Genomic DNA, 24,684 nt, shown 5'->3' with positions numbered 1-24,684 from the left:
TTTTAGTAGAGACGGGGTTTCACCATGTTGACCAGGATGGTCTCGATCTCTTGACCTCGTGATCCACCCACCTCGGCCTCCCAAAGTGCTGGGATTACAGGCTTGAGCCACGGCGCCTGGCCAATACTTATTCTTATATACTTCTTTTGAATTTGGCATCCGCCAGATGTTAAGGAACAAGTCCATAAGAATCTTAGCAAATGATTTTTCCCTTAAGAAATTTCAACTCGTGTAAAGAACAGACTATAACAGGTGAGAAAATATTCAAAGACAAAGGAAAAAGGATTTGAAAGTGGTGGGGAAGGAGGGGATGACCAAAGACGGTGCAGAGATGGAAGCAGAGGGAAGCTTTTTGATGACACGAAACTTGGTTGCCTAAAATGATGGTGGTACATACCGAGGGAGGGACCGTGATGAACAGGAGACTGTACACAGAGACATACTCATCTTTCACGCTGAAGCCCACACACGCCACATCATGGAACAGTTCTCGTCGACTGAATCACATGTGAAGGCAGGGAAGAGAACACACTCCATGCTCCACCACCCACTGTGCACACGCACACACGCACACGCACCTTCACAGCATCTTACATAGCAGCACTGTTCCCGGGAAGAGAAAGGTCGCTTCCCTCACTGCCTGAACACAGTGATTCCAGGCGGAGTGGGACGAACAGTGTGCGCTTCGAGAGGCCCCACTGCTCCCTTTCACGGCAGTTACATCCCTTCCCAGGCGCCTCCTCAGAAACTGTCACGGGAGGGTGGTGGCCATGTGAAACTAACCTTGTTAAATCATGGAATAAACAAGATGAGCAGGTCTATGCCAGGGTCAATGTGTGAACTCATGCCAAGACGGTACGGATTCACATGCTATGGAATCGACAACAGGGCAGTTCTGTCGTCCTAGTAAGCCCCTACCCTCCTCTCCTGCTGCCAGACTGGAATCTTGAGAAAAGTTTCATCTTGGAAGGAAGGAATGAAGTTAAAGGCAAAAGCATTTCTGAGTCAAAGTGATCTCAGAATGCAGAAAAGACTTCCGGTCTACAAAGAACAACTGTGGCCATGGGCATGCATCTCTGATGGCCCTGACTGGTATGCAGAAGGAAATTCTGAGCTGATTTGTGCTCCGCCTCAGTTTTAACATGACAAGGAAAGGACTCCTTGGTAAAAACACATTTAAAGCCAGACTTTGTGAAGAAAAGGAATTTTCTCCCCATGGCTGCCAGAAAGCTCAGACTTGGCACTACCAGCAAGTGTGGAGCAGTTCCCATTTGTCCATGTCTTGGAGAGAATGCTGCTAGCAACATGTGAACCAATCTATGGCCCTCGTGTCTCCCCATCACAGAAAAGGACAGAAACCAAGAACACGTGACGAAAACTGTTATGTTTGTTTTCTAAAAGGAGGTTGGGCTCGAGGTCATTCATTGAAAATGGATTTTCCAGAAGGAAAACAAATCAGTGACTTCCATTGAGATGTTTATTCAGAGAAAAATGTCTTTCTGTAGTTACAGGAAAAAAACAAAAACCCCAAACCAAAACCAACAATCTAATAACCTGCTGATGGCTGATTTACAGAACTAACAATTTTTATCAGGCAAATAAGGAGAAATACAAATGGGAGGCAACAGCTACCTAAGTGGGGAGAATATGTCTGTTTCCAAAGCAAAGGACATTTTGTCTCCAAAGAACCCCAAGGGGAGCCAAAGAGGAAGCCTGGGGCAGCCCCCAGCCCTAAGGGGGTGGCCAAGCCCATGTAGGCGCCCATCCTTGTGGACAGCACTTTCCTGTCTCCCTGCGCCTGCCCTGGAAAGACCATGGGCAAGCTGCACATGGCAGTGTAAACACAAGTGGGGGGGGGGCTGTGTCCCTGGTGGTCAGGTCAAGGTGGACAGGTGAGGGCTTGGTGTCCTGGCAAAGGGGGCCTAGAAACTTGGGGCAACTGGTGGGCTGCCAAACCAACTGTGTATACTGAAAGGAGTGTGCTTTTCTGATGCTGGTGACCCCAGAGGGCACCTAGCATCCCCAGAGGTGAGTCCCAAGACAAATGAAACATCAATTCCCTTTTCCTCACTCACAGCAGGTCACCCAACACAATGTGGCCGGTGACCCCTTTCTCAGAGATCTAGAGCTATGCAGCCTCCAGATGCAGCTGAATGCCCCCAGCACAAATGCCCTGGGGAACCAGTGTTCCAGTCGGCTACTGACCACACAATATATGTTCAAAGATCTTTCCCCCAGTTCTAATTTTCCCTGTGATTTAAAGACATATATTTTCAAATGACCTTGCGTGATTCTAAACAATCACATCACTATCTATACGCTGCTATGATTACAATGGCCCAGAGTTAAATGGGAATGCTACTTTTCAAGATAATATTCCAAATGTAATTTTTGAAAAAATGGAAAAGGCAAAAATTCCTTGAAGTATATTTGTATTTTTCAAATTTCTGAAACTAAGGCTGGCATTACTCTACTCCTCAAGAAAAAGCATTTCAATATCAAGACAACTCAAAAAAGACAACTCCTTGCCTTTACCCTTGTAGCTCAAGTGTGATTCCTGGGCAGAAAGATGTGCTGCCCGCTTGGCAGTGGAGGGGCTGTGGCAGAGCCGGCACACAGAGCCCACGCACCCCACCGTCTCGGCCTCACACCAAGCTACGGCCCTTGGGCCACCCCCTGCCCATCGCTCCTCAGCACAGCCCATCCGAGGAAGAGAAAGAGCTGTTGGCAGGCTCAGGGCTTTCCCAGGCTAAGAAACTGTCAATGGAGTAATCAGTGAGATAGCCCTGACATGTGGATAAGCCCATAAGCAGACTTCTTTCTATTTACAGATTTTAGTGGGGGAAAGGACATCTTTTGTTGCTTTTCAAATGTAAAAGGGAGACAGAGACATAAAACCAGCCTGTGAAAGGCCCCCTCTAATCTGCAAGGGTCAACAGGTGCCGGCTGTTTCTCTCTCCACACCTCTCTGCATGTCAAGCTGCCAGCATCCAAAAGCGTGGCAGCCACAGCACCTCCGGTTACTGCCACGGCGTTTCTCATCTGACCAGGAACAAATGCAAAGCTGTCAACAACCGAAAAGGACTCGTTGCTCTTTCTGTTTCAGCCGAATCCTTGGGATAACAGAATTCCTCAAATCCTTGAAATCTGGAGGATCTGGCAGACACCCTCTTCTCTTTACTGTGTTCTCTGCGTAAGTTACAACTTCTCCCAGATTCTCTGGCCTTAGTCTGCCTGACGTCTACAGTTACTTGGGGCCTGGGTGCAAGAGTCCAAGGCAATGGATGCCTCCACATTCCCAGGGATGGGTTTATCTGCAATCCCACTTTCAAGTTCAGGGGTCATCAAGATACTGGTTTTGTATTTTTAAAAATTCCTTTTATCTTTTATTTCTGAGGCAGGGTCTTGTTCTGTCAGCCAGCTGGAGTGCAGTGATGAGAACACAGCTCTCTGCAGCCTCAATCTCCTGGGCTCAAGTGATCCTCCTGCCTTAGCCTTCCGATGTGCTGGGACTACAGGCGTGAGCCACTGTGCCTGGCCAAAGATTCCTTTTAAAATATAATTTGTTTACTTGATATGTCTGCAGGCTGACTGTTTAAGATGGCTGCGTCCTCCATGTGTGAGGCTGCATTGCCTAAAGTGAACCTTCCAGAGACTCGCAGCTCACGTGCTCAGGGCAGAAGGGATGGAGACACCTTCCAAAAGGCCTGCCCCATTCCGGCAGCCCCAGCTGGACTTACTGTCGGCTGCTGAGTGGCCCTGGGTCAGGGACAGTGTTTTCATGGCTAAAAGCTCCCCTTCAGACACTGAGACTGGGAGAGCCTGGGGATACTGCTAACACAGAAAGGGACCATTTAAAGGGACGAGTGAACTGGGATTTTAAAACAGACCATCAGTCACTAGGGCTTTGCAACAACTTTTCCAAGTGCTTCCAGTGGTGAATGTCCCCAGGAGCTGACACTGGGAAGGGTTACATGACCTTGCTCTGCTCATAGGAGTCCGTCTCTGTTTGCTCACAAGCACGGTGCAGAGGGGACACGACAATCCGCCCCCAGCCAGAGGAGCTGCTCTCCTGAGTGACAGCAGGGATGCCACTGTTGCTGCCAATGGAGGGTGACCAGCATTGCAGAGGAGCGGTGCCCTGAAAACTGCAGACACCCACGCACGGGGCTTTTCTCCCACGGAAAGGGAGCCACCTGCTGCAGGCTATCTTGGGAACTGCCCTCACCTTTTCTAAAGCTATCACTTCCTTCTGGGAAGGTTTACTATTATTAAGGGACTGATACTTTAGCTGTTAAGATCCTTATACAGGTTGAGTATCCCTTATCCTAAATGCCTGGGACCACAAGCTTTGGGTTTTGGGTTTTTTTTTTTTTTTTTTAATTTTGGAATATTTGCATTATATTTACCAGTTGAACAATCCAAAATCCAAAAATCAGAAATGCTTCAATGAGCATTTCCTTTGAGAATCAAATTAGTATTCAAAAAGTTGCAAACTTTAGAGCATTTCAGATTTCAGATTTTTGAATTCGGGATATTCAAACAGTAATAATTATACTTTGAAAACTTCAATTTTGGAGGCTATACATAGGCTTAAAATGCTATCCAACTTGGGTGGCCTACACCCTCAATTATGGGGAGTTTGGGTTACAATCTGCCTTAGTATCTGCCTTATGGATTTGCAAGCACTGCTTGGCTTTTGCCCCTGCCACCCACCTGGTATATGTCCACATCCCTGTGAGAATACCCGACATATAATTACCTAGGAAAGTGCTCTCCACCAGGAGATAGCAATGTCTGGGGATGTGCCCTGAGAATCAGAGGGCCAGAAGGGCCCAGGAATACCATCCACAACGAAGAAGAATCCCCTCTTGGCCCTGTGGTTCTTGCGTCCCAGTCCAAGGGGGATGAAGCTGAGATGCCCAACGGGCTCTCTGAGAGGCACCCTGCAGCCCTGTGTTTTCTCACTAGTGAGCTTCTCATACTTGAATGCTGACAAATCATGGCAGAAATAAGATTTTTAGTTAAATAGCAACTTAAATCAATTTTTAAAAAAATAGTAAGTGATAAGGCTGGGTCACAAAACAGTATTCAGAGAAGTTACAGGGATGGGGACGCAGAAGCTCTGTGTGGATCGGAATGAGTCCGGGGGGTGCTGACCTTACAGGCTGGGGAAACTTGCTGGCTGTAAAAACTTGCAAAGTCCTCTGCAAACCCAGCCGATAGAAAAATGTGTTTACTAGTCACTAGTAAGAATGGAACTGGTGGTGAGAAAGAAAACTGAGGAAGGAGAGGAAGGATATTCTAAGGGATTTCAGGTATCCTGGCTGTGTAAGGTTTATTAATTTGTGTGTGTGTGTGTGTGTGTGTGTGTGTGTGTGTGTGTGTAAGAGGACCTAAAATTTGACACAAATGTTCCTTTTTCCTTTTGATCATTTCACTTGCTTCTTTTTCCCTTTTTCCTTTTTATACTTAATTTCAAAATAAAGTATCATCCTCCCCTAGAGTGTATTAAGTCTATCCATAAAGAAGAGAAAGAGACAAGGTGTGTAAATATCACATCCCTACACATCCTGTGTGCCTACCTATGCACATTTCTTTTCATATTCTCTCTGAGTAATGGTTCTTCATCTGGTTATTGTTAAAGTTTTAATGTACCATTTATTTATCTACCACATGACAGTCTGGAAATCAAAGGTATCACATGAAATAGATAACTCAAAACTTCTGAAACATTCCTTGTATGTTCAAATTTTATGTATGTACATCTGTACCCAATTCCTACATGTCCTAAGTGTGTCAAATTATATTCAAGTACTACATATCTGCAGAAGTCCCTTCCATAGTTCTTTCAAATGAAAAAAAAATCGGACTTTTGAATGGGCTTTCAACAATAATCACTGTCAAACTATACAGACTTGTTTTTAAGGTTTTATATTATATATATTTTCATACATGTATATACACATGTAGAGACATATGCTGAAGGTTTCCCACTATTGTTTAATTTCCAAGTTACTGTGTGTCAGCAGGTGCTTTGGCAGCCTTGTCAGACCACAGTAGGATCCACTCATGGACGTCCCAAGCTGGCGGCTGACGGGACAGCCAGTCTCCATGGGAACAACTGTGATACCACAGCACTAACTGTGGACCTAATGAGTGATGCTGGCAGGAGAAAGCTGTTAGTGACAATGGAGGAGAAGGCTTCTGTCTTCACACGAATGCATCTGGCAATCAGTAGAGATGGGAGAGAAACCAGCAAGAGTTCTATATGATTCCTTTGCATACCGTGTACCTAAAGTACCGGGCACACTACAAAACACGGACTTAAGGTGACATCAGCTCAAATTTACACTGCATTATTTAGGCTTAAATTGTATAATATTACCTGGAAGAATGCTATTCAGTTAAATAAATATTCCAGACCTAGAAGCTTAAATTCGATTTTTTAACCTTTCAAAAGAGCTTCATGAGAAAAATTTAGAATGATGGGAAGTTTCCAACCTATGTTGTTTTTCTCTCCTTCAAGACATGGGAGAAATATAACTGTTGATTTAGATAAAATTCTGGTTTTAAATATTTCCCTATGACTTTGTAAAAACTATATTTTATCCGATAAGAATTTAAGCAAAAGTCTGAAAAGCTTTTTTACCTAAAATAAGCCACCTGAATAAAATAGCTCAATAAATAGCCAATATCTTCAAATATTGTGTGATACAAAATGTTCTCTTGCTTTTCAGGCACAACATTTGTGCGTGACACACACACACACACACACACACACACACACACACACACACGTGCATGTACGCTGTTGAAGGCATTATTAACCAGCGAGCAGAGATGCCATGTTAACACTCAACTCTAACTTAGAGCAAAGTGCTTCATAATGGGCTCCAATTCCCAGCAGACCTCTCTGCACTTTGCTGCCTGTAACCATGGCTCCCTTCTTCCATCAGCTGAGGAGCTGCTCTCAGAAGGGCAGCTGCAATCCTGTGCAAGGCCGGCTCTCACCAGAGCGCCTCAAGGGCGCCTCCCTCCTGTCCCCGCCCACAGGTGTGCGGCAAGATCCCCGTGGCTCTGACAGCTGGGGAGACTGTACAAGCCACAGAGAACCTCGCCGTGTCTGAGCCTTTGGGAAGTCATTGCCTCAACCATCCAAGGCAAGATTCCCAAAACACTAGGGAAAGGGGGCTGGGGGGAGGAAAGTGAAATTTTAGGAGAAACAGAAGAGGCAGGAGAGTCGAGGGCAACCCAGAGTCTGCCTGCTCATTTGGAAGGAGACAGTGCAGTCAGACATTTGGCATTTGGCAGTGGTGGTCCCCACTGGGTCGCACACGAGCTTCCCCGGGTGCCATTCCTGTTCCAGCGGTTCCCTACCTAATCCCAGGTGCGGGTGGTGCTCCACGAGCGTCCAGCTGTTGTCATCCACACAGTGACTTTTGTAAACCAGCAGCTGGCACAGGTCCCTGGCCGTCATGTCTGCTAGAATCTCCACCACTTTGCTCGTCCCATCTTCACTAAAGACTTTAACATCCTGCAACACACAAAGGGGATACTTACAGATAAACAACTTCAGGTTTTCAAGAAATAAAAACTGAAACAAAAGAAAACGGAAGAAAACTAAGAACGGTAGTGCTCCAACACACGGGAACTGTTTTTCCAAGCAGCCAACAGGTCCCCACCAGCTGCAGGGATATGACTCTCCCTCCCCGCCTCCCCTTTCCACCTCCTGGGGGCAGAGCAGGTAGGATTACAACGTGACACTCTTAAAATGCCCAGGGTGATCGTGTGAACATACAGCACATGGCTAAACCACCAAGCCTGTCTTCAGAAGCAACAGGATTCACAGGATTCCTTCAGAATACCGCTGGTGGTCTCGGGGTTGGACATTTTACAGATGAACCAATTGAAAAAACAATCAAAGCACAACAAATTCTGTGAATGTCCCTCTCCCCATCATAACTTTTGGCGAGTCCACCTATTCTCCCAGGGCACAGGGTCCAGCAGTGGCACCTCACAGACACCGAGGCTCAGGGTGGAGTGGACATGAATTAATTCAAAAGAAGGGCATAACAGAAGCACACTCACCAGATTCTTTAGCCCCGAACCCCTACAAAGTTACAAGCAAGCTTCATTTGCCCAGTACCGTTCAAACCCATGAACACTGAGCAGCTCCAGACCAAAGTACAGAGAGGTAGAGTCCAGAGGACGGGAGTCTACCCGTCCCAGGCATGACCCCGCAGGAATGCACCCTGCTCAGAACACATGTGTGTTTAACAAAATCCTCACCTCAACAGCCCGGAAAAAGCAGTCAGAGGAGCAAGATGGCATTTTAAATCGCAACTGCCTCTAGGAAGGGAGCATGTCTCCGTCTCTCCCCAGTGTCCCAGGCTGACTGTGTGGAGCCTGTGTGTGCCCTCGTGGGCAGGATGTCGCCAGAGGCCACCGGCGCACCCGCTGGGCTCCCAGGCTGCCTTGCACCAGCTCACTTAGGGAGTGACTCCAGCCTCGGTGATGCAATAGTCCCACGGGCTTGCTCTCCCACTCCCATATGACGAGCCCAGGGCTTGGGGGTAGGGACGACACCCACAACAACCGCAACAACACAACTCTCACGCCAACTGGTCAGAAACATCTCTGCCCAATGCTTTCCTGTGGCAGCGAAATCACACGCAGGCAGCCGAGAGGCTAAAGCACGCGCGTTCTCTGAATCCAGACCCATCTGCCAACCTCCAAATAATCTGTCCCACAACTGATGCGTCAGTGGCAGCTTTAGAGCTGGATCTGCAGGGTGCGCAAGAATGTCAGTTTGTCCTGACAAACTCCCTCTGAGGCTCCCCACTTTCTCTGGCCCCTTTTCTTGTATTTGGAGGGGCGTGGTTACTTGCTCTGAACTTCGATTTCTGTGGCCGGCGGGGAGTCTGACAGCAGCGGGAAGGGCTGGAAGGCCCCCTGCCTTAATCAGGAACTGGGACCAAACCATCCTACAGGGACCCTCTTGACCCTCCTACAGCTAGCTACCCTCAGCTGTCACCCCGGTGGGAAGGGAGGAGTCAATGTCACTCAAGCTTGAGTTTCCAGGTTGGGGGAGGTGGTAGGGGCGGGGCTCAGCGACAGTGGAAAAGCCCTTCTCTGTGCGGGCGGCCTAAGCTCCCAGCAGACGGGGGACCAGCCAGGGTCCAGCATTCTCAGGTAGGGTCGCTGCTCCCTGCCTGCCACCTTGGGGCCACTTCTCCAACTCAAAGAAATTCCAGGGCCGGGGTTGGATCAGGACCCGGGGACTTGTTTTCAACTTGTATTTAATTTTCAAGTAATCCACCATCTCTTTTCCAGAATTTATGTGTCACTCAATGAAAGTATACCTCCCCCTAACAAGTGAAATATTCACACAGAGCTGACATGGCTGAATAAGTAGAAACACAATTTAAGTGAAGAAAGCTGGTCTCTGGGTTCCAGATAATAATGTTATTAAAATGCATTAACATAAAAGGAAAACAGGAATTTGCAAACTATAACTGAGCTCCAATGATGCTTTATAAATGTGCTAACCATCACAGCGAATGTCTTCAGGGTGAGCACATGCCTTCGGCTCCCCAAATCAGGGTTCCTAATGCTCCGTCTTTCCTGAGTTTCTCAATGAGCTTATGTGCACTGAGAATATATGTGATCGTCTCTAAGAAAGTGAAATTATGTTGAAGTGCCTGTTACGTAACTCCTCAAGTCCCTTTGCCACTTTTCTTGCCCATATCAGCCCTAGCAATGGTTTTCTCATTTTTTTTTCCAGCCCTGCTGCATTTTTCTTTAAACTCTCTCCCCAACCCCTGCTGTTCCACGGCCATCCCCCCAAAGGTCTATAAATAGTCTGGGTATTAAAAGCTGAGATGTGCTTGGCCACACGTCCACCTCCACTCCTTTTAGATTCCCACAGAGGCTGGGCTGGCGAGACCCCGAGGGGGCAGGGCAGGCAGCAGAATGAGGCAGACACAGAGGCAAGCAGCCTCCAGCTCCAGTGACAGGCCCCTCTGCCCCCAACACAGAGCTCTCTGGTACTTCCCCAAGCTCACCAGGGCCCTCCAACCACACACAAAACTAAGCCCCACAGACAGAACACCAAGCAAGCCCTGTGTCCACCAGCTACGTCAAACCACACAGCCAACGCTCAGAGCTACTGATGAGGATGTTTGTAAGGAACACACCAGGCATGAGGGCTCCCGTCACAGGGGACTACCAGCCACCAACTGCAGAGCCTTCTAGAGCTGGCAGTTCTAGAAGGAGCATTCTGTACAATACCAGTAACCACCCGGGCAGTGCTGGGGGCCCAGGTCTCCTGCAGAGCAGACCTGGGTCTCTCTGGCCCATCCGGTGTTCAAGCATCTTGCACGGGGTGGGCCTAGAAGGTTCTCTCGAGCAGGTCAAGGTCCTTGCCCCACAGCAACTCACAGTTCAGCAGGAAGATTGTTACCACGGGCAGTTAATTTCCAAGGCATGACTTGTTTAGGGAATATAAGAATCTGGTAACACCAGGAGGGGTGAGAAGCTGAGACCCACAGTTCTATCCCGGCTTAGCCTCCTACTGGCTCTGTGTCCTCAGGCAGGTAATTAGCAATCTAAGACTTGTTTTCTTCATCCAAGCTGTGGGAACTGCTCTGAGAATCAGTAACATAAGCAAAACACTGTGCTCAATGTATGGAAGTGACTACCTTAGTTATGACCTAGCCTGGCCTAGGGTGGAGGTTCCAAAAAGGAGCTTAGAAACAGACTGGGGCATAACCATGCTTCAACAGGAACTAGCTATGGGAACATGGCTGAGCCATCCGGCCTCTGTGCCTCAGTTTCCTCATCTGTAAAATGGAAATCTATAAGCAGCACCAGCCTCACAGCATTGCTGTGCCATGGGTTAATGAGATAACCTCTTGAAAAGATCCCAGCCCCCGGCACCTGCCCTCCCTGGGATGTGCTTGGATCCAGTGTGGATCTAGGGGCACTGCAGGCTCCAGCTGAAGGCCTGTGGACCACCATGGAAGGGTGCAGGGGCGGGGCCCTGAAGGCTGCTTCCAACTCAGGATTCCAGCTCTGAGAAAGCAAACCTCAGGACCAGTGAGATGCAGCAGGAACAATTCAGCCAGAAAAGCCAGCCCCCAAATCCTTAATTTCCTTTTCTCTACTGCAAAAAAAACAAAAACAAAAACAAACAACACAAAACAAAAAAAACCCTTACTAGCTAATTGCTTTTAAAAATAAAACAGTAATATTAAAGAGGGCATAATTATGTCAACAGCATGAAACTCTGTCCTTTTAGAGTTAGCTGGGGAAGGAACGGTTTTGCAAAGCTACCCAGGCCCCAGGCTGGCTTGGCACTGAATCCCATTACAAAAGCCCTGAAGTGCTAAGAGAAGGTTCCATTTTTCCCAGATTTCCTGCTGTCACTTTTTACATATTCACTGCATAGATAAAAAAGCAAGAGCTTAACTTTTTGCAAACTTAAAGGAAGAAGTTTAAGAACAATTGGAGTTGAAGGTAGATCGTATCTCCAGGGCCCCAAACTCCACTCTGAGGCACCCAGTTCTTTGTCTCAGTGGTCCCCACAAGGTTGATGTGTGTGTGTGAGTCATTCAGGCCCCTCCCTGCTGTCAGTCTTAGCACAGACCTCACTCCTGCTTCCCGCGACAGTCAGACTTTGCTGTTGGCTGATTTACAGGCTCAGGTTATCTCATTACCGCATCCAAAAGACCTCCTGACTGGCGGTGAGTCTTTGCTCAAGGCTCAGCAGTAATCATCTTGTAAAAATAGCAAATGGGACATTCTCTTTGTCCTTTTCCAGCGGTCTGCAGTGTAACATGTCCCTGGACAGGAGGCCCGGCCTCCAGGGTGCACACACTGACCACAGTAGCTGGGATCCACACCCACCCTGAGACCTTCACACAGAAACCCAGACATCGAGGGCTTCTGGGCCAGCAGCTCTTGGGATCAGTTTCGTCCTAGTTCTTAATCTTTGAGTAACTTAATTTTTAGCACAAAAGCTCTCTTAGCATGTAATGTAAACTGGGGTTTTTAGTAACTCTGGTAAATATTAGTGGTAAATATTTTAGAGAAGCCAGGTGGTAATCACAAGGCCAGGGGGAGGCACTCACAGGGGAAGAGTAACTATCAAAGCAGGCAAAGGGCCCGAAGACGTGACACGAGGTGGCGATTGTGGGAGAAATCCTGGTCTGGGTAACTACCCTACCCTGGCTGGCCTCAGCGGGGCCTGGAGGAGAAAGCAGGAAGACTTCTGCACCAGGAGGGCGGAAGGAGCCTTCACTCCATGGCATCTGTCTCTGCCCCTTTGGTGGGAGGAGTAACTATTTCTGGAAGGCAGAAAGCTTGCCGGATGTCACGGAGGTGGAAAGTACTGGAGCCAGGATCTGACCAGGGCTCCCCTTCCTGGCTCTCCTTGCCTGTCTTCTCCACTGCAAGCCACTACCCAGCGTGTGCCAGGTAGGCTCCAAGGACTCACACAAAAAGGCTTTTGATTCCGTGTGGCCCTGAAGCCCTCAAACTGGACAGACTCAGAAGCCTGGAGGTTTAGGGTAAATTACATTTACTTCAGACTAGGGCAGAACCAACCAGAGTAGGCTAAATTAATCTCAGCAAAAAGGAATGTACTTCTGCCATTAGTTTTTAGTTCTGTTTTAAATTAATGATGTTATTTCTTGATATAAGGGATGATAACTGAATCACTATGCGTGATTACATGACTGTACTCACCATGAGAACACGCATAATAATCCTGTTCAATTCGATAGTGACTCAAACTCAAACTTACTTAAAAGAAATGTGCTTCATATACACCACGGAATACTACGCAGCCATAAAAAACAATGGGTTTGTGTCCTTTGTAGGGACATGGATGAATCTGGAAACCATCATCCTCAGCAAACTGACACAAGAACAGAAAACCAAACACCGCATGTTCTTACTCATAGGCGGGTGTTGAACAACGAGAACATGTGGACACATGGAGGGGAGCATCACATACTGGGGGCAGCTGTAGGGGGGCTAGGGGAGGAACAGCAGGGGGTGGGGAGGGATAACGTGGAGAGAAATGCCAGATACACATGATGGGGGGACGGAAGCAGGAAACCACCTTGCCATGTGTGTACCTATGCAACAATCCTGCATGATCTGCACAGGTACCCCAGAACCTAAAGTACAATTAAAAAAAAAAAAAAAAGAAATGTGCTTAATAGCCTGCACTGTCCCACCTGAAATGGTTTCTTGGTAGCCTGGGAGCAGTTCAGTGCTCCCCATCACAGCTGGGGCTTGACCCTGAGGCCTGGTCTCAGCTCCCCAGGACTCAGCGCACTGCCCAGGGCTTTGGAGATGAGACTTCTGGCCTGATTTCAAATAGTGGAGGTGCCCCCACTGCTGGAACACAGCGACGAGTGTGGCGTAGGTTCAAGTGGTGGCATGGGAGACAGGTGCCCTGCCCTTAGTGAGACCAGACCCGGAAGGGTGAGGCCTGAGTGCTGCGGTTTCTGCTGCAGGGAGTCCTGAGGTCCCGAACACCAGGAATGCAGGGTGGTGTGGATGACTTGGGAGGAGACTAGTTGGTTGGGTCTGTTGCTAGGGCTGGATGCTGGAGGGACACCCACGGGGTTGGTGGAGTGTGAGCTGGCAATCTCCAGGGCCACCTGCTGGGCTAAGCATCCTGGCTGCTCCTCCTCCTGAACAGACTCTGTGGCGCAGGAAAGGCAACCATGCTGCACCCTAGGGGGTTGTCCCAGTGGCCTGAGAGCTGCCCCAGACCCCCGCCAAAGTTGACACTTGCACCTGCCCTAGAGAGCCTGGTCACAGACTTGCCAGACCCAGCCCTGCCCAGCTCTGCTGCCTCCAGCCAGGCTGGTGGCAGAGTGCAGGCCGGGATCCCTGGGAATTCCGCCCATGGCCAGGGAAACCCTGGTATTTCCCCACATCAACAATGGCCAAGAATTCCACTGCTATTATTGCAACTGCCTCTCAACTGCAAGCGCCACCTACTGGCCTGTTGGGTGAACTGCATAACTCCATAAAGTCCCGCTGACGGAAGTGCCCAGAGGTGGGGGATGAGCTAAGCCTCCTGAAACCTCCACCTCTCCATTTCTCTGTAGGAAAACAGTGCGCCTGACCACAGGCCCCGCACACTGTTACGACAACCTAGAAACAGCTAGCATTTGAGGAAACCACTACACTAAAGCTGTCTATCACCAAGTAATTCATAAGAGCCTTGGTCCCCTAAAAGTACAGAGAAACGAAGCCAAGCCGAAGGAACTTAACCAACATACAGAATAGTCATATCCTCAAGGTGGGGGAGAGAAGGAAAAAATCCTACCAAATGAAGGTCAATTAAAAAATAAGTAACAGCTTCTACAGATGAGAAGAAACCAACACAAAAACTCCAGCTCCATGAAGAATCAATGTTGGGACATCCACATTAGCCCTGTAGCAATGGCTCCTAACCACAAGGAAAAACTTTGAAATGACAGATAAAGAATTCAAGATGTGGAGTGTAAGGAAACTCAATCAGACCCAAGAGGAAGTTGAAAACCAACACAAAAAACCCAGAAGAGTATGGAAATGAAAGAACATACATATATGTATTTTTAAAAACAAGCAACTTATGGAAATAAACTCACTGAAGGAATTTTAAGAAACAGTTGAAAGCTTCAACAATAGAGAAAAAAATTCTCTACTCAATAACAGAGAATTCTATTCTCAACAATAGAGACAGAAAGACTAGTCTTTCAAATAACCCAGATAAGAAGAAAAAATAAATTTTTGTTAAAAAAATAAAGTCTTTGAGAAATGTGAGATTATTTAAAGCAACCAAACCTAGGACTTATAGGTATTCCTAACAGAGAAGAAAAAAAAAAATAAGTTTGGAAACATATTTGAAGAAATAATTCAGGAAAATTTCCCCAGAGTTGCTAGAGATGTAGATATGCAGATATAAGAAATTCAGAGAACCTATGAGAGATACCATAGAAGATGCACGCTCCCCAAAGAATACAGTCATCAGATTAATTGAAGGTCAACATGAAAAAACAAATCTTAAAAGCAGCTAGATAGAAGTGTCAAATCACCCATAATGGAAATCCCATTAGACTAATAGTGGACTTCTCAGCAGAAGCCTTACAAAAGTCAGAAGAGACTGGGGTCTATTTTTAGTCTCTTTTAGAAAAAATAAATATAAGTCAAAAATTTTGTATTCTGCCAAACTAAGCTTCAAAAATGAAGGAGAAATAAAGTGTTTCCCAGATAAGCCAGTGCTGAGGAAATTTGTCACTTCTAGACAAATCCTATAAAAAAATTCTCAAAGGAGTTATAAACATGGAAACAAAAGGATGATACTCACCATAACAGCACACGTAAGTAGACAAAGCTCACAGACTGTATAAAGCACTTACACAACTGAGACTACAAATAAACCAGCTAACAACACTGTGACAAGAATAAAACTTCAAATACCAATATTAACCTTGAACACAAATGGTCTAAATGTTCCACTTAAAAGACATGGACTGGCAAGCTGGATAAAAAAACAAGACCCAGTCATCTGCTGTCTACAGGAGACCCACCTAATGGCTAAAGACACCTACAGACTCAAAGTAAACGGGTGAAAAAAAGATATATCATGTAATGGAAAACAAATGTTAGCAGAAGTAGCCATTCTTATATCTGATAAAACAGACCTTAACAACAGCAAACACAAACCAACAAACAAAAAAGACAATGAAGGGCATTATATAATAAGAATGCATTCAATACAAGAGGACTTAACTTCTGGAAATATGTGTGCAAACACCAAAGCACCCACATCCACAAGACAAATGCTACAACATCAAAAAGAAAACAATGACAGAAATACAATAATAGTGGGGGACTACAACACCCCATTGACAACACTAGACAGGTAGCTAAGGCAGAAAGTCAACAAAGAAACTCTGGGCTTAAGCTAGACCTTACCAAACAGAAATAACGAACATTTATAGAACATGCTAGTAAGCACCAGCATAATACACATTTTTCTCATCTGCACATGAAACAAAACTGACCAGATGTTTTGCTATAAAGCACATTTCAATAATTTTTTTTAAATCAAAATTATATCAACTATATTCTGGGACCACAGTGTAATAAAATTAAAAATCAATACCATAAGGAACTCTCAAAGTTATACAAATACATGAAAACTAAAAAATGTGCTCCTGAATGACTTTTGGGTCAACAATGAACTTAAGGTAGAAAAAAATTTTTTAATGAATGAAAATAGAGATACAACATACCAACACCTCTGGAATACGGCAAAAGTAGTGCTAAGAAGAAAGTTTATAGTGTTAAATGTCTACATCAAAATGACAGAAAGTTCTCAAATTAACAACCTTAATGTCACACCTCAAGGAACTAAAAAAAAAGAACAAAACACAAAGCTAGCAGGAGAAATAAAATAAAGATCAGAGCACAACTGTTATTGAGATTCCCAAAAAACAAAACAACAACAACAAAAAACACCACAAAGGGTCAATGAAATAAAAAGTTGGTTCTTTGAAAGGATAAATAAAATTGATAGCTAGCAAGTTTAACCAAGAACAAAAGAAGATTCAAATGGGCACAATTAGAAATGAAAAAGGTGACATTACAACTGATACCACAGAAATACAAAAGATCATCACAGGTTATTATGAACATTTCTATCCACGCAAACTAAAAAATCTAGAGGAAATGGATAAATTCCTGGAAACATACAACTTCCTGAGACTGAATCAGGAAGAAATAGAAATCCTAAATAGACCAGTAGGGGTAACAACATTGAATCAGTAATCTAAAAAAAATCTTCCAATTAAAAAAGAAAAGCCCAGGACCAGATAGATCCACAGCTAATTTTTCTTGACAGAGTCTCGCTCTGTCTCCCAGGCTGGAGTGCAGTGGTGTAATCTTGGCTCACTGCAACCTCTGCCTCTTGTGTTCAAGCAATTCTCCTGCCCCAGCCTACCAAGTAGCTGGGACTACAGGCACATTCCACCACACCTGGCTAATTTTTGTATTTTCTAGTTGAGATAGTAGAGACAGGGTTTTGCTGTCTTGGCCAGGCTGGTCTCGAACTCAAGACCTCAAGTGATCTACCCGCCTTGGACTCCCAAATTGCTGGGATTACAGGCTTGAGCCACTGCACCTGCCTCTGCAGCCAAATTTTAACAGCCATACAAACAAAAGATGGTCCCAATCTTATAGAAACTATCTAAAAATTTGAGAAGAAATTCCTCCCTAACTAATTCTACAAAACCAGTATCACCCTGATACCAAAATCAGGCAAGGACACAACAAAGAAAGATTACTACAGGCCAATATCCCTTATAAACATAGATGCAAAAATACTCAACAAAATACTAGCAAACCAATCTGACTGTACATTAAAAAGATAATACATCATGATCAAGTGGGTTTAATTCCAGGGATGCACGGATAGTTTGACATTGGCAGATCTATAAATGTGATTCATCACATAAACAGAACTAAAAACAAAAACCATATGATCCTCTAAATGGATGCAGAAACAGGATTCAGTAAAATATAACATCCCTTCACGAAGAAAATTCTCAACAAACTAGGCAATCAAAGAACATACCCTGAAAGAACTACAGCCATACAGGACAAACCCGCAGCCACTATAGTACTGAATAGGGAAGAGTTGAAAGCATTTCTCCCTAAGAACTGGAATAAGATAAGAATGTCCACTCTCACCACTGCTATTCAACATAGCACTGGAAGTCCTAACCAGAGCAATCAGGCAAGAGAAAGAGACAAAAGGTATCCACGTAGGAAAAGAGAAAGTCAAGTTTTCTGTGTTCATTGATAGCATGAACTATTTATTTATTTATTTATTTATCTATTTATTTATTTATTTATATTTATTTATTTGCTTATTTTGAGGCAGCGTATAGCTCTTTCACTTAGGCTGGAATGCAGTGGTGTGATCTCAGCTCACGGCAACCTCCATCTCCTGAGCTCAAGTGATCCTCCCACCTCACCTTCCCAAGTAGCTGGGACTACAGGCATGTGCCACACACCCAGCTAATTTGTTCTGTACCTTTTTTTAGAGATGCGATCTCACTACATTTTCCAGGCTGGTCTCAAACTTCTGGACTCAAGCGTGAGCCACCCACCTCAACTTCCCAAAGTGCTGGGATTACAGGTGTGAGCCACCACACTCAGTGATGACATAATCTTCTATTTAGAAAACCCTAAAGACACCTCCAAGACTACTAGACTTGATAAACAACTTCAGTAAAGTTTCAGAATACAAAATCAGCATATAAAAATCATTAGCACTTCTATACAACAATAATTTTGAAGCTGAGAATGAAATCAAGAACTCAATCCTGTCTAAAATAGCCACACACACACAACATACACACATAATACCTAGGAATACATCTACCCAAAGAGGTGAAAGATCTCTACAAGGAAAACTACAAAATCCTGATGAAAGGAATCACAGATGGCACAAACAAATGGAAAGACATCCCATGCTCATGGATTGGAAGAATCAGTAACATTAAAATTACCATAACTACCCCCAAAGCAGTCTACAGATTCAACATAATTTCTATCAAATTTCCAATGTGATTCTTCACAGAATTAGAAAAAAAATGATTGTTCACGTTCATGTGGAACAAAAAAAAAAACAGAGCTTGAATAGCCACAGCAATCCTGAACAAAAAGAACAAAGCCAGAGGTATTATATTACTTGACTTCAAATTATATCGCTGTAGGAACTAAAACAGCATGATACTGGTACAAAAACGGACATACACATCAATGGAATGGAATAAACAATACAGAAATAAAGCCACATACCTACAACCAACTGATCTTGAGCCAAGTTGACAAAAATAAACAATGGGAAAAGGACACTATTCAATAACTGGTGCTGGGAAAATTGGCTATCTCTATGAACATCTCTAACCACACAAACTGAAAAATCTACAGGAAATTCTAGTCATATGCAGAACAATGAAACTGGGCCCCTGTCTCTCACCATGTATAAAAATTAACTCAAGATGGATTAAAGACCTAAATATAAGACTTGAAAGTATAAAAGGCATAGAAGAAAACCTAGGAAAAAAACTTTGGACTTCGGCCTAGGCAAAGAATTTATGACTAAGCCCACAAAAGCAATGCAGCAAGAATAAAAATAGACAAATGGGACTTAATTAAACTAAAAAGATTCTGTGCAGTAAATAGACAACGTAGAGAATGGAAGAAAATATTTGCAAATTATGCTTCCAACAAAGAGCTATTACCCAGAATCTACAACAAACTCAAGCAACTCAGCCAGAAAAAAAAAAAAAACCAATCCCATTAAAAAATGGGCAAAGAGCATGAACAGACATTTCTCAAAAGAAGACATACAAGTGGCCAATAAACACATAAAGAGATGCTCAACATCACTAGTCATCAGAGAAATGCAAATTAAAACCACAATGAGATATCTTATACCACTCAGAATGGCTATCACTAAACAAAAACAAACAAACAAAAAACCCACAAAAGATGTTGCCATAGATGTGGAGAAAAGGGAAGCCAAATACACTGTTGGTAGGAATGTAAATTAGTACAACCTATATGGAAAACAGTACGGAGATTTCCCAAGGAAATAAAAATAGAATTACCATTCAACCCAGTAATCCTACTACTGGGCATCTACCCAAAGGAAAGACATCATTATATCAAAAAGACATGTATCCGTATGTTTATCACAGCACTATTCACAATAGCAAAGGCACAGAATCAATCTAAATGTCTATCGACAGTAGACTGTATTTAAAAAGTGGTAATATACACCACGGAATAGTATGTAATCATAAAAAAGAATGAAATCATGTCCTTTGCGGCAACGTGGGTGGAGCTGGAGGCCATTATCTTAAGTGAAGTAACTCAGAAACAAAAAAGTAAATACTACATATTATTGCTTATAAGTGGGAGGTAAACAATAGGTACACATAAACATAAAGATGGAAATAATAGACACTGGGGACTCCAAATTGGAGGAGGATGGAAGGAGGAGGTGAAGGTTTTAAAAATTACCTATTGGGTACAATCTTCACTATTTTGGTGAGTACAGTAGAAACCCAAACCTCACCATTATGCAATATACCCATGTAACAAAACTGCACGTGTACCCACAAGTCTAAAATTTTAAAATAAACAAGTTTTGAAAGTCTGCTTTACAATCAATACCTTTCAAGTTTTCAGTGAGAATCAAAAAGATGTTAAGATGTTGTCTTTACAAACCCTTTTTTCTAAAGGAGATAAAGTTCTAGAAATAACTAAAAAGAGTTCTTGAAAGTCAACCATGGTTTTCAGAGACCCTAATGGGACTTTCCGCAGAGAACAGGTCTCACTGGCTAAGTGAGTGGATGGTAAGATTCGAAGCAGTAGCCTCTACCCTTGTTTTATATCAAGTAGACAGGCTTATTTGGAAGAATCAGTTTTGATGTGCTCATCTGCATTTTTTTTTTAACTTTTCTAAAATGGATATGCATACCCTGTTATTTTGAAAAACATAATTTTATAAAATAGGATCATTTTGTCAAAACTAAAACTTAAAACTTTTAAAAACTCTCCCTTGGTGGATTAAAGGGGAGTAGTGCTAAGAAAGCATGCCATGAAAGGCATCTGGGCTGTGACCCCCAGTACCCGTGTCCCTGCGGGGGTCATCTCCAAAAAGGTTTAATCTGGGCTGAGGGTCCAATCTCAGTGCTCCTCCCAAACAGGGGCAGGGCTCTCTTGGAGCTACTGTCCTCTGGGGCTCAGATTCCTGCTTTATAGTCAGGTAGAGATTTGTTTTCAGACACGACTCCTTGTTGGGAATGGTTTTTGGATCTAAATGTTGGAGATCCCCAAATGGGCTACATGCCATAATTTGAATTCCTCCTTTAATTGTGTGGTCATGACAGGCAGATCCAGCAGGCACAGAGGGACATGTTGGAGGAACGGCTGCCCTCTTCAAGCATCAGATGGGTAACAACCTGGAGGAAGCTTGTGGTACATGTGGAGACACCAAGACACCACATTAGGTTTATTGCGAGAGCTGTGCCCCCTCCACCCTTCTCTCTAGAAGGTGCTGAACTTCAAAAGCATGCTATAACCCACCACTGTATTTTACTAAGAATTAGAATTTATGCATTTTCCCTTGAGTCAGACATTGCTACAGAACTTGACCATAAAGATAATTTCACCTTTCCTCTCAAACCTACGAGAAGAGCCAGCATTCTCTCTCTTTTCCCTCTAGCTTATTTGCCATCCAAATCATCTCACATTTAAAATATTCCTTTTCTTCTGACATCCCACTGACCTCATCCATGATATCTAGGAGTATGGGCTCAAGTTTTTCCTAAATTGCAATTAACTTTAGAACTCTTGCCTTAACCAATTCCTTGTACATAGTTCACAGCACTTGAACTGTTTTTCCTGTAGATGGACAGAAGGTCTATGTGGTGTTTACAGGCAAGGCGGGGTCTCTGTGGCCTTCCATCCTCAGCTTTGCCAGATCCCAACCCTATGGAGCTGAGCACAGAAAGGCAGGCTGCAGTGCCTGGAGGCTCAGTTCCTCACATGTGACACACACACAGCACCATCTCCTCTCCAGAGCGAGTCACGCAGGCTCATGGGAAGTGGTCCTGCTGCCAATCCGGTGAGTGTCTATCACTGTTGCTGGGAACATTTTTTGTCTTTCTTCCTCTCCTAAGCTCCTGGACAGAGGGTTACATCTTGCTCACTCTTCCTCGCTCTTGCTCGCTCTGCACTACCTGTTCATCTGTCCGGTGACTGAACGCTAGGAAAGAGTTGCTTGTATCACTTCTACTATGATTGAATTTTATATTTATCAAAAAGGGTGGGGGGGGCTGTGGCCTTCATTCAAACCCACAGCTTCTTCCACTCTCAGCCTCTCAGCCAAAACGTTTTGCTGGTGACTGTTCAAGTCTTCCATTCAGCATTGCACCAAGATGTCCCTATCTGAATGGCTTTCCTCTAGTTTCCATAGTAAGGGCTCACAGGCTGGGGCTGCTGGGGACCCCGAAATAGAGGAAGGTGGAAGGAGGAGGTGAGGGTTGCCGGAGTGTGCAGAGGGCACACAAGTCTTCCCAAAGGGCATCCTAAAGGCCCTGGCACCAGTGTAACGAGAACACACTCATGAGAGCTGTGAAGGGCAGTACATTTAGAACAGATAAGGAAAAGGACGTTCTTCAGGGCAGAGGCCGCTTGGGGGCACTCACTTTCCTTTGTAATGACAATGACAATGACAGCAGCTGAGGGCTGCAGCCACTCATGGTCCTTGCAGCTGTGCAAAGTTGGGATGGGTGGAACCGTGAGTTCCAGACACACAGACAAGGCAGACCATCACAAACACAAACATGTGGGCAGCTGCAGGGCCAGAGTCCACTCCTGCTGCCCCCAACGTCCCTGTGGCAGGACAGTCAGCTGGTGACACTGGTGAGAGCAGGCACTGGGGACTGCCGGTGGTGACAGCCTTCTCTTGGGCTGATGCTCAGCAGCCTGAGGATTTACTGTGAGTGAGCCCAGAGTGTGTCTACAGACTGGCACCAAGGAGGCAGGGGCCTGGGAAGGCTCAACCTGGCCAGTGGCAGAGTACCAGGAAGGCTGCGAAACCCACTCCTGCTCACCTGAGGAGCACGGGGTGGAGAAAAGGTGAGGTGTTCCATGGCAGTGATAGGGGCTCTGCACAGAGGCTCCAAAATCTGTCTGTGCCCCAGCTTGCTGTGTGCCTGGGAGTTTTCTTTACTAGCTGGTCTGGGTCCTGCTGCACTCCACTTGCTGTCCGCTCCTCTTGAGCCGCAGAGGCCTAAGCAGGAGGCAGAGACTAGCAGGAGAAACTGGAGAGCATGCAGCAGGGAGAGGCAGGACAAAGGGCCATGCGCTCAGAACCAGGAGGCCAGAACAGCCAACCAAAGAGGACGCGGGCTTGGAAACTTACACACACACACACATACACACACACACACGCACACAAACATGCACATACGCATACAGATACACACATGCAAACACATATATGCTGTATACCCCTACACATATGCAAACACACACACACACAAGTGGCACACACATACATATGCACACATACACATGCTTCATACATACACACACATACATATACACATAAATATACATACACATACATATAGGTCGAGTATCGCTAATCTAAAAATACGAAATCCAAAAAGCTCTAAAATCTGACACTTTTTGAATGCTGACATGATACTCAAAGGAAATGCTCATTGGAGCATTCTGGATTTTCGGATTGGGATACTCAACTGGTAAGTGTACTGCAAATATTTCAAAATCAGAAAATAATCTCAATTCTGAAACAGTTCTGGTGCCAAGCATTTCGGATAAGGAATACTTAATCCTTATACTCCTACACACACACACGCATAGACACATACATACATTAGTTTTCTATGCTAAATGTAATGTGTTCATTGTAACAAATGTGGAAACTAAGTAAGAAACAAAACAAAAAATAAGAACTGACATTTCTTCAAGCAGAATGCCTACTCAAGAATGCACAATGACAGGCACACCAGGCAAGAATCATCACAACAGGACAGCACCAGGCAATGGACATCTGCAGAGAGCAGAGGGTCGACACAGTCTCAAATCATCTTCCTTCAGATGACTTCGTAAGTACAAAAGGAAAATACAGGTGACCTTTGGACAACACAGGTTTGAACCATGAGAGGCCAGTTATAAGCATGTCTTTTTTCAGCCAGACACAGATGGAAAATACAGTCTTGAAGGGATTTGAAACCTGCGTATATGGAAAGCCAGCTTTTTGCATATGTGGGTTCCCAGGGCTGACTATGAGCGAATCAGGGTACACGCAGGGGGTCCTGGAACCAATGCCCCTCATCCCCTGACGAAAGACTATAGTAACTTAACAATGCGAACCTTCAGTGACAATACCATAATCAAGTTGTAAAGATCAACATCAGCAAAAACTGGACCAGCCAACACCATCATGGCTGTAGAAGGCCACCTCTTGTCTGGGGACCAGATGGGATCCCAACGAAACACCACACAAACCAAAGCGGCCCTTCAAGAAATCCCATCCATCACGAGAGGTGTGGAAAGGCTGAGGAATGCGCTGTACTAAAGGAAACTAAAGAGGTCTTAAAAGGAATGCGACTGGTTCCTGAACCAGAATAAAAGAATAACATAAAGGAGGTTTATATGAACAGTTGGGGAAACCTGAATGAGGTCTGTAGATTCAACCCTGCATCTTATTAAGGTTAAACATCCTGACTGTGGTTAACTTTACTGTGCTATGTAATTGCATAACCCTACCTTTAGTCAATAGACTCAGGTATTTAGGCGTAAAGACACTTGACACTTACAAATGAGTCTCAAATGGTCCAGAGAAAAGAATCATGACATGTGTACATATAAATGTATATACGTGCATATATGTATCTCTATATATGTACGGAACAATGGAAATGCTTCGAAATGTGGGAAAGATATTAACAATTGGGGAATCAGGGTAAAGAACATATGAGAGTTCTTTGCCCTATTACCACAACTTCTCTATATGTTTGACATTTTTTCAAAATAAAAGTTTAAAGAAACACACACGGT

At 44.7% G+C, this 24,684-nt stretch overlaps 1 protein-coding gene and 1 long non-coding RNA gene across 11 annotated transcripts in view; one reads left to right on the top strand and one right to left on the bottom strand.

The window, feature by feature from the left end:
- The window catches only part of GRB10 (growth factor receptor bound protein 10), a 203,571-nt gene that overhangs the window by 31,010 nt on the left and 147,877 nt on the right, over window positions 1–24,684 (bottom strand). For all 10 annotated transcript variants that reach the window (XR_004258489.1, XM_032244207.1, XM_032244202.1 and 7 more), the window contains one exon: window positions 7,381–7,537. Coding sequence is in view for 9 of the 10 variants with exons in the window: in XM_032244207.1 (XP_032100098.1) it covers window positions 7,381–7,537 (157 nt within the window). In the remaining variant the exon portion in view is untranslated. The remainder of the gene's footprint in view (window positions 1–7,380; window positions 7,538–24,684) is intronic.
- On the top strand, window positions 22,427–24,678 carry LOC116527317. Its single transcript, XR_004258490.1, has 2 exons — window positions 22,427–22,734; window positions 23,596–24,678. It is a non-coding gene; the product is annotated as an uncharacterized LOC116527317 (long non-coding RNA).

The sequence above is a fragment of the Sapajus apella genome, unplaced genomic scaffold (genome assembly GCF_009761245.1).
Source record: "Sapajus apella isolate SASKATOON/1434 unplaced genomic scaffold, GSC_monkey_1.0 scaffold54, whole genome shotgun sequence".
Classification (NCBI taxonomy): Eukaryota; Metazoa; Chordata; class Mammalia; order Primates; family Cebidae; genus Sapajus; species Sapajus apella.
The sequence above is the reverse complement of the archived record's forward strand: the minus strand, read 5'-3'. Positions and strand labels throughout refer to the sequence as shown.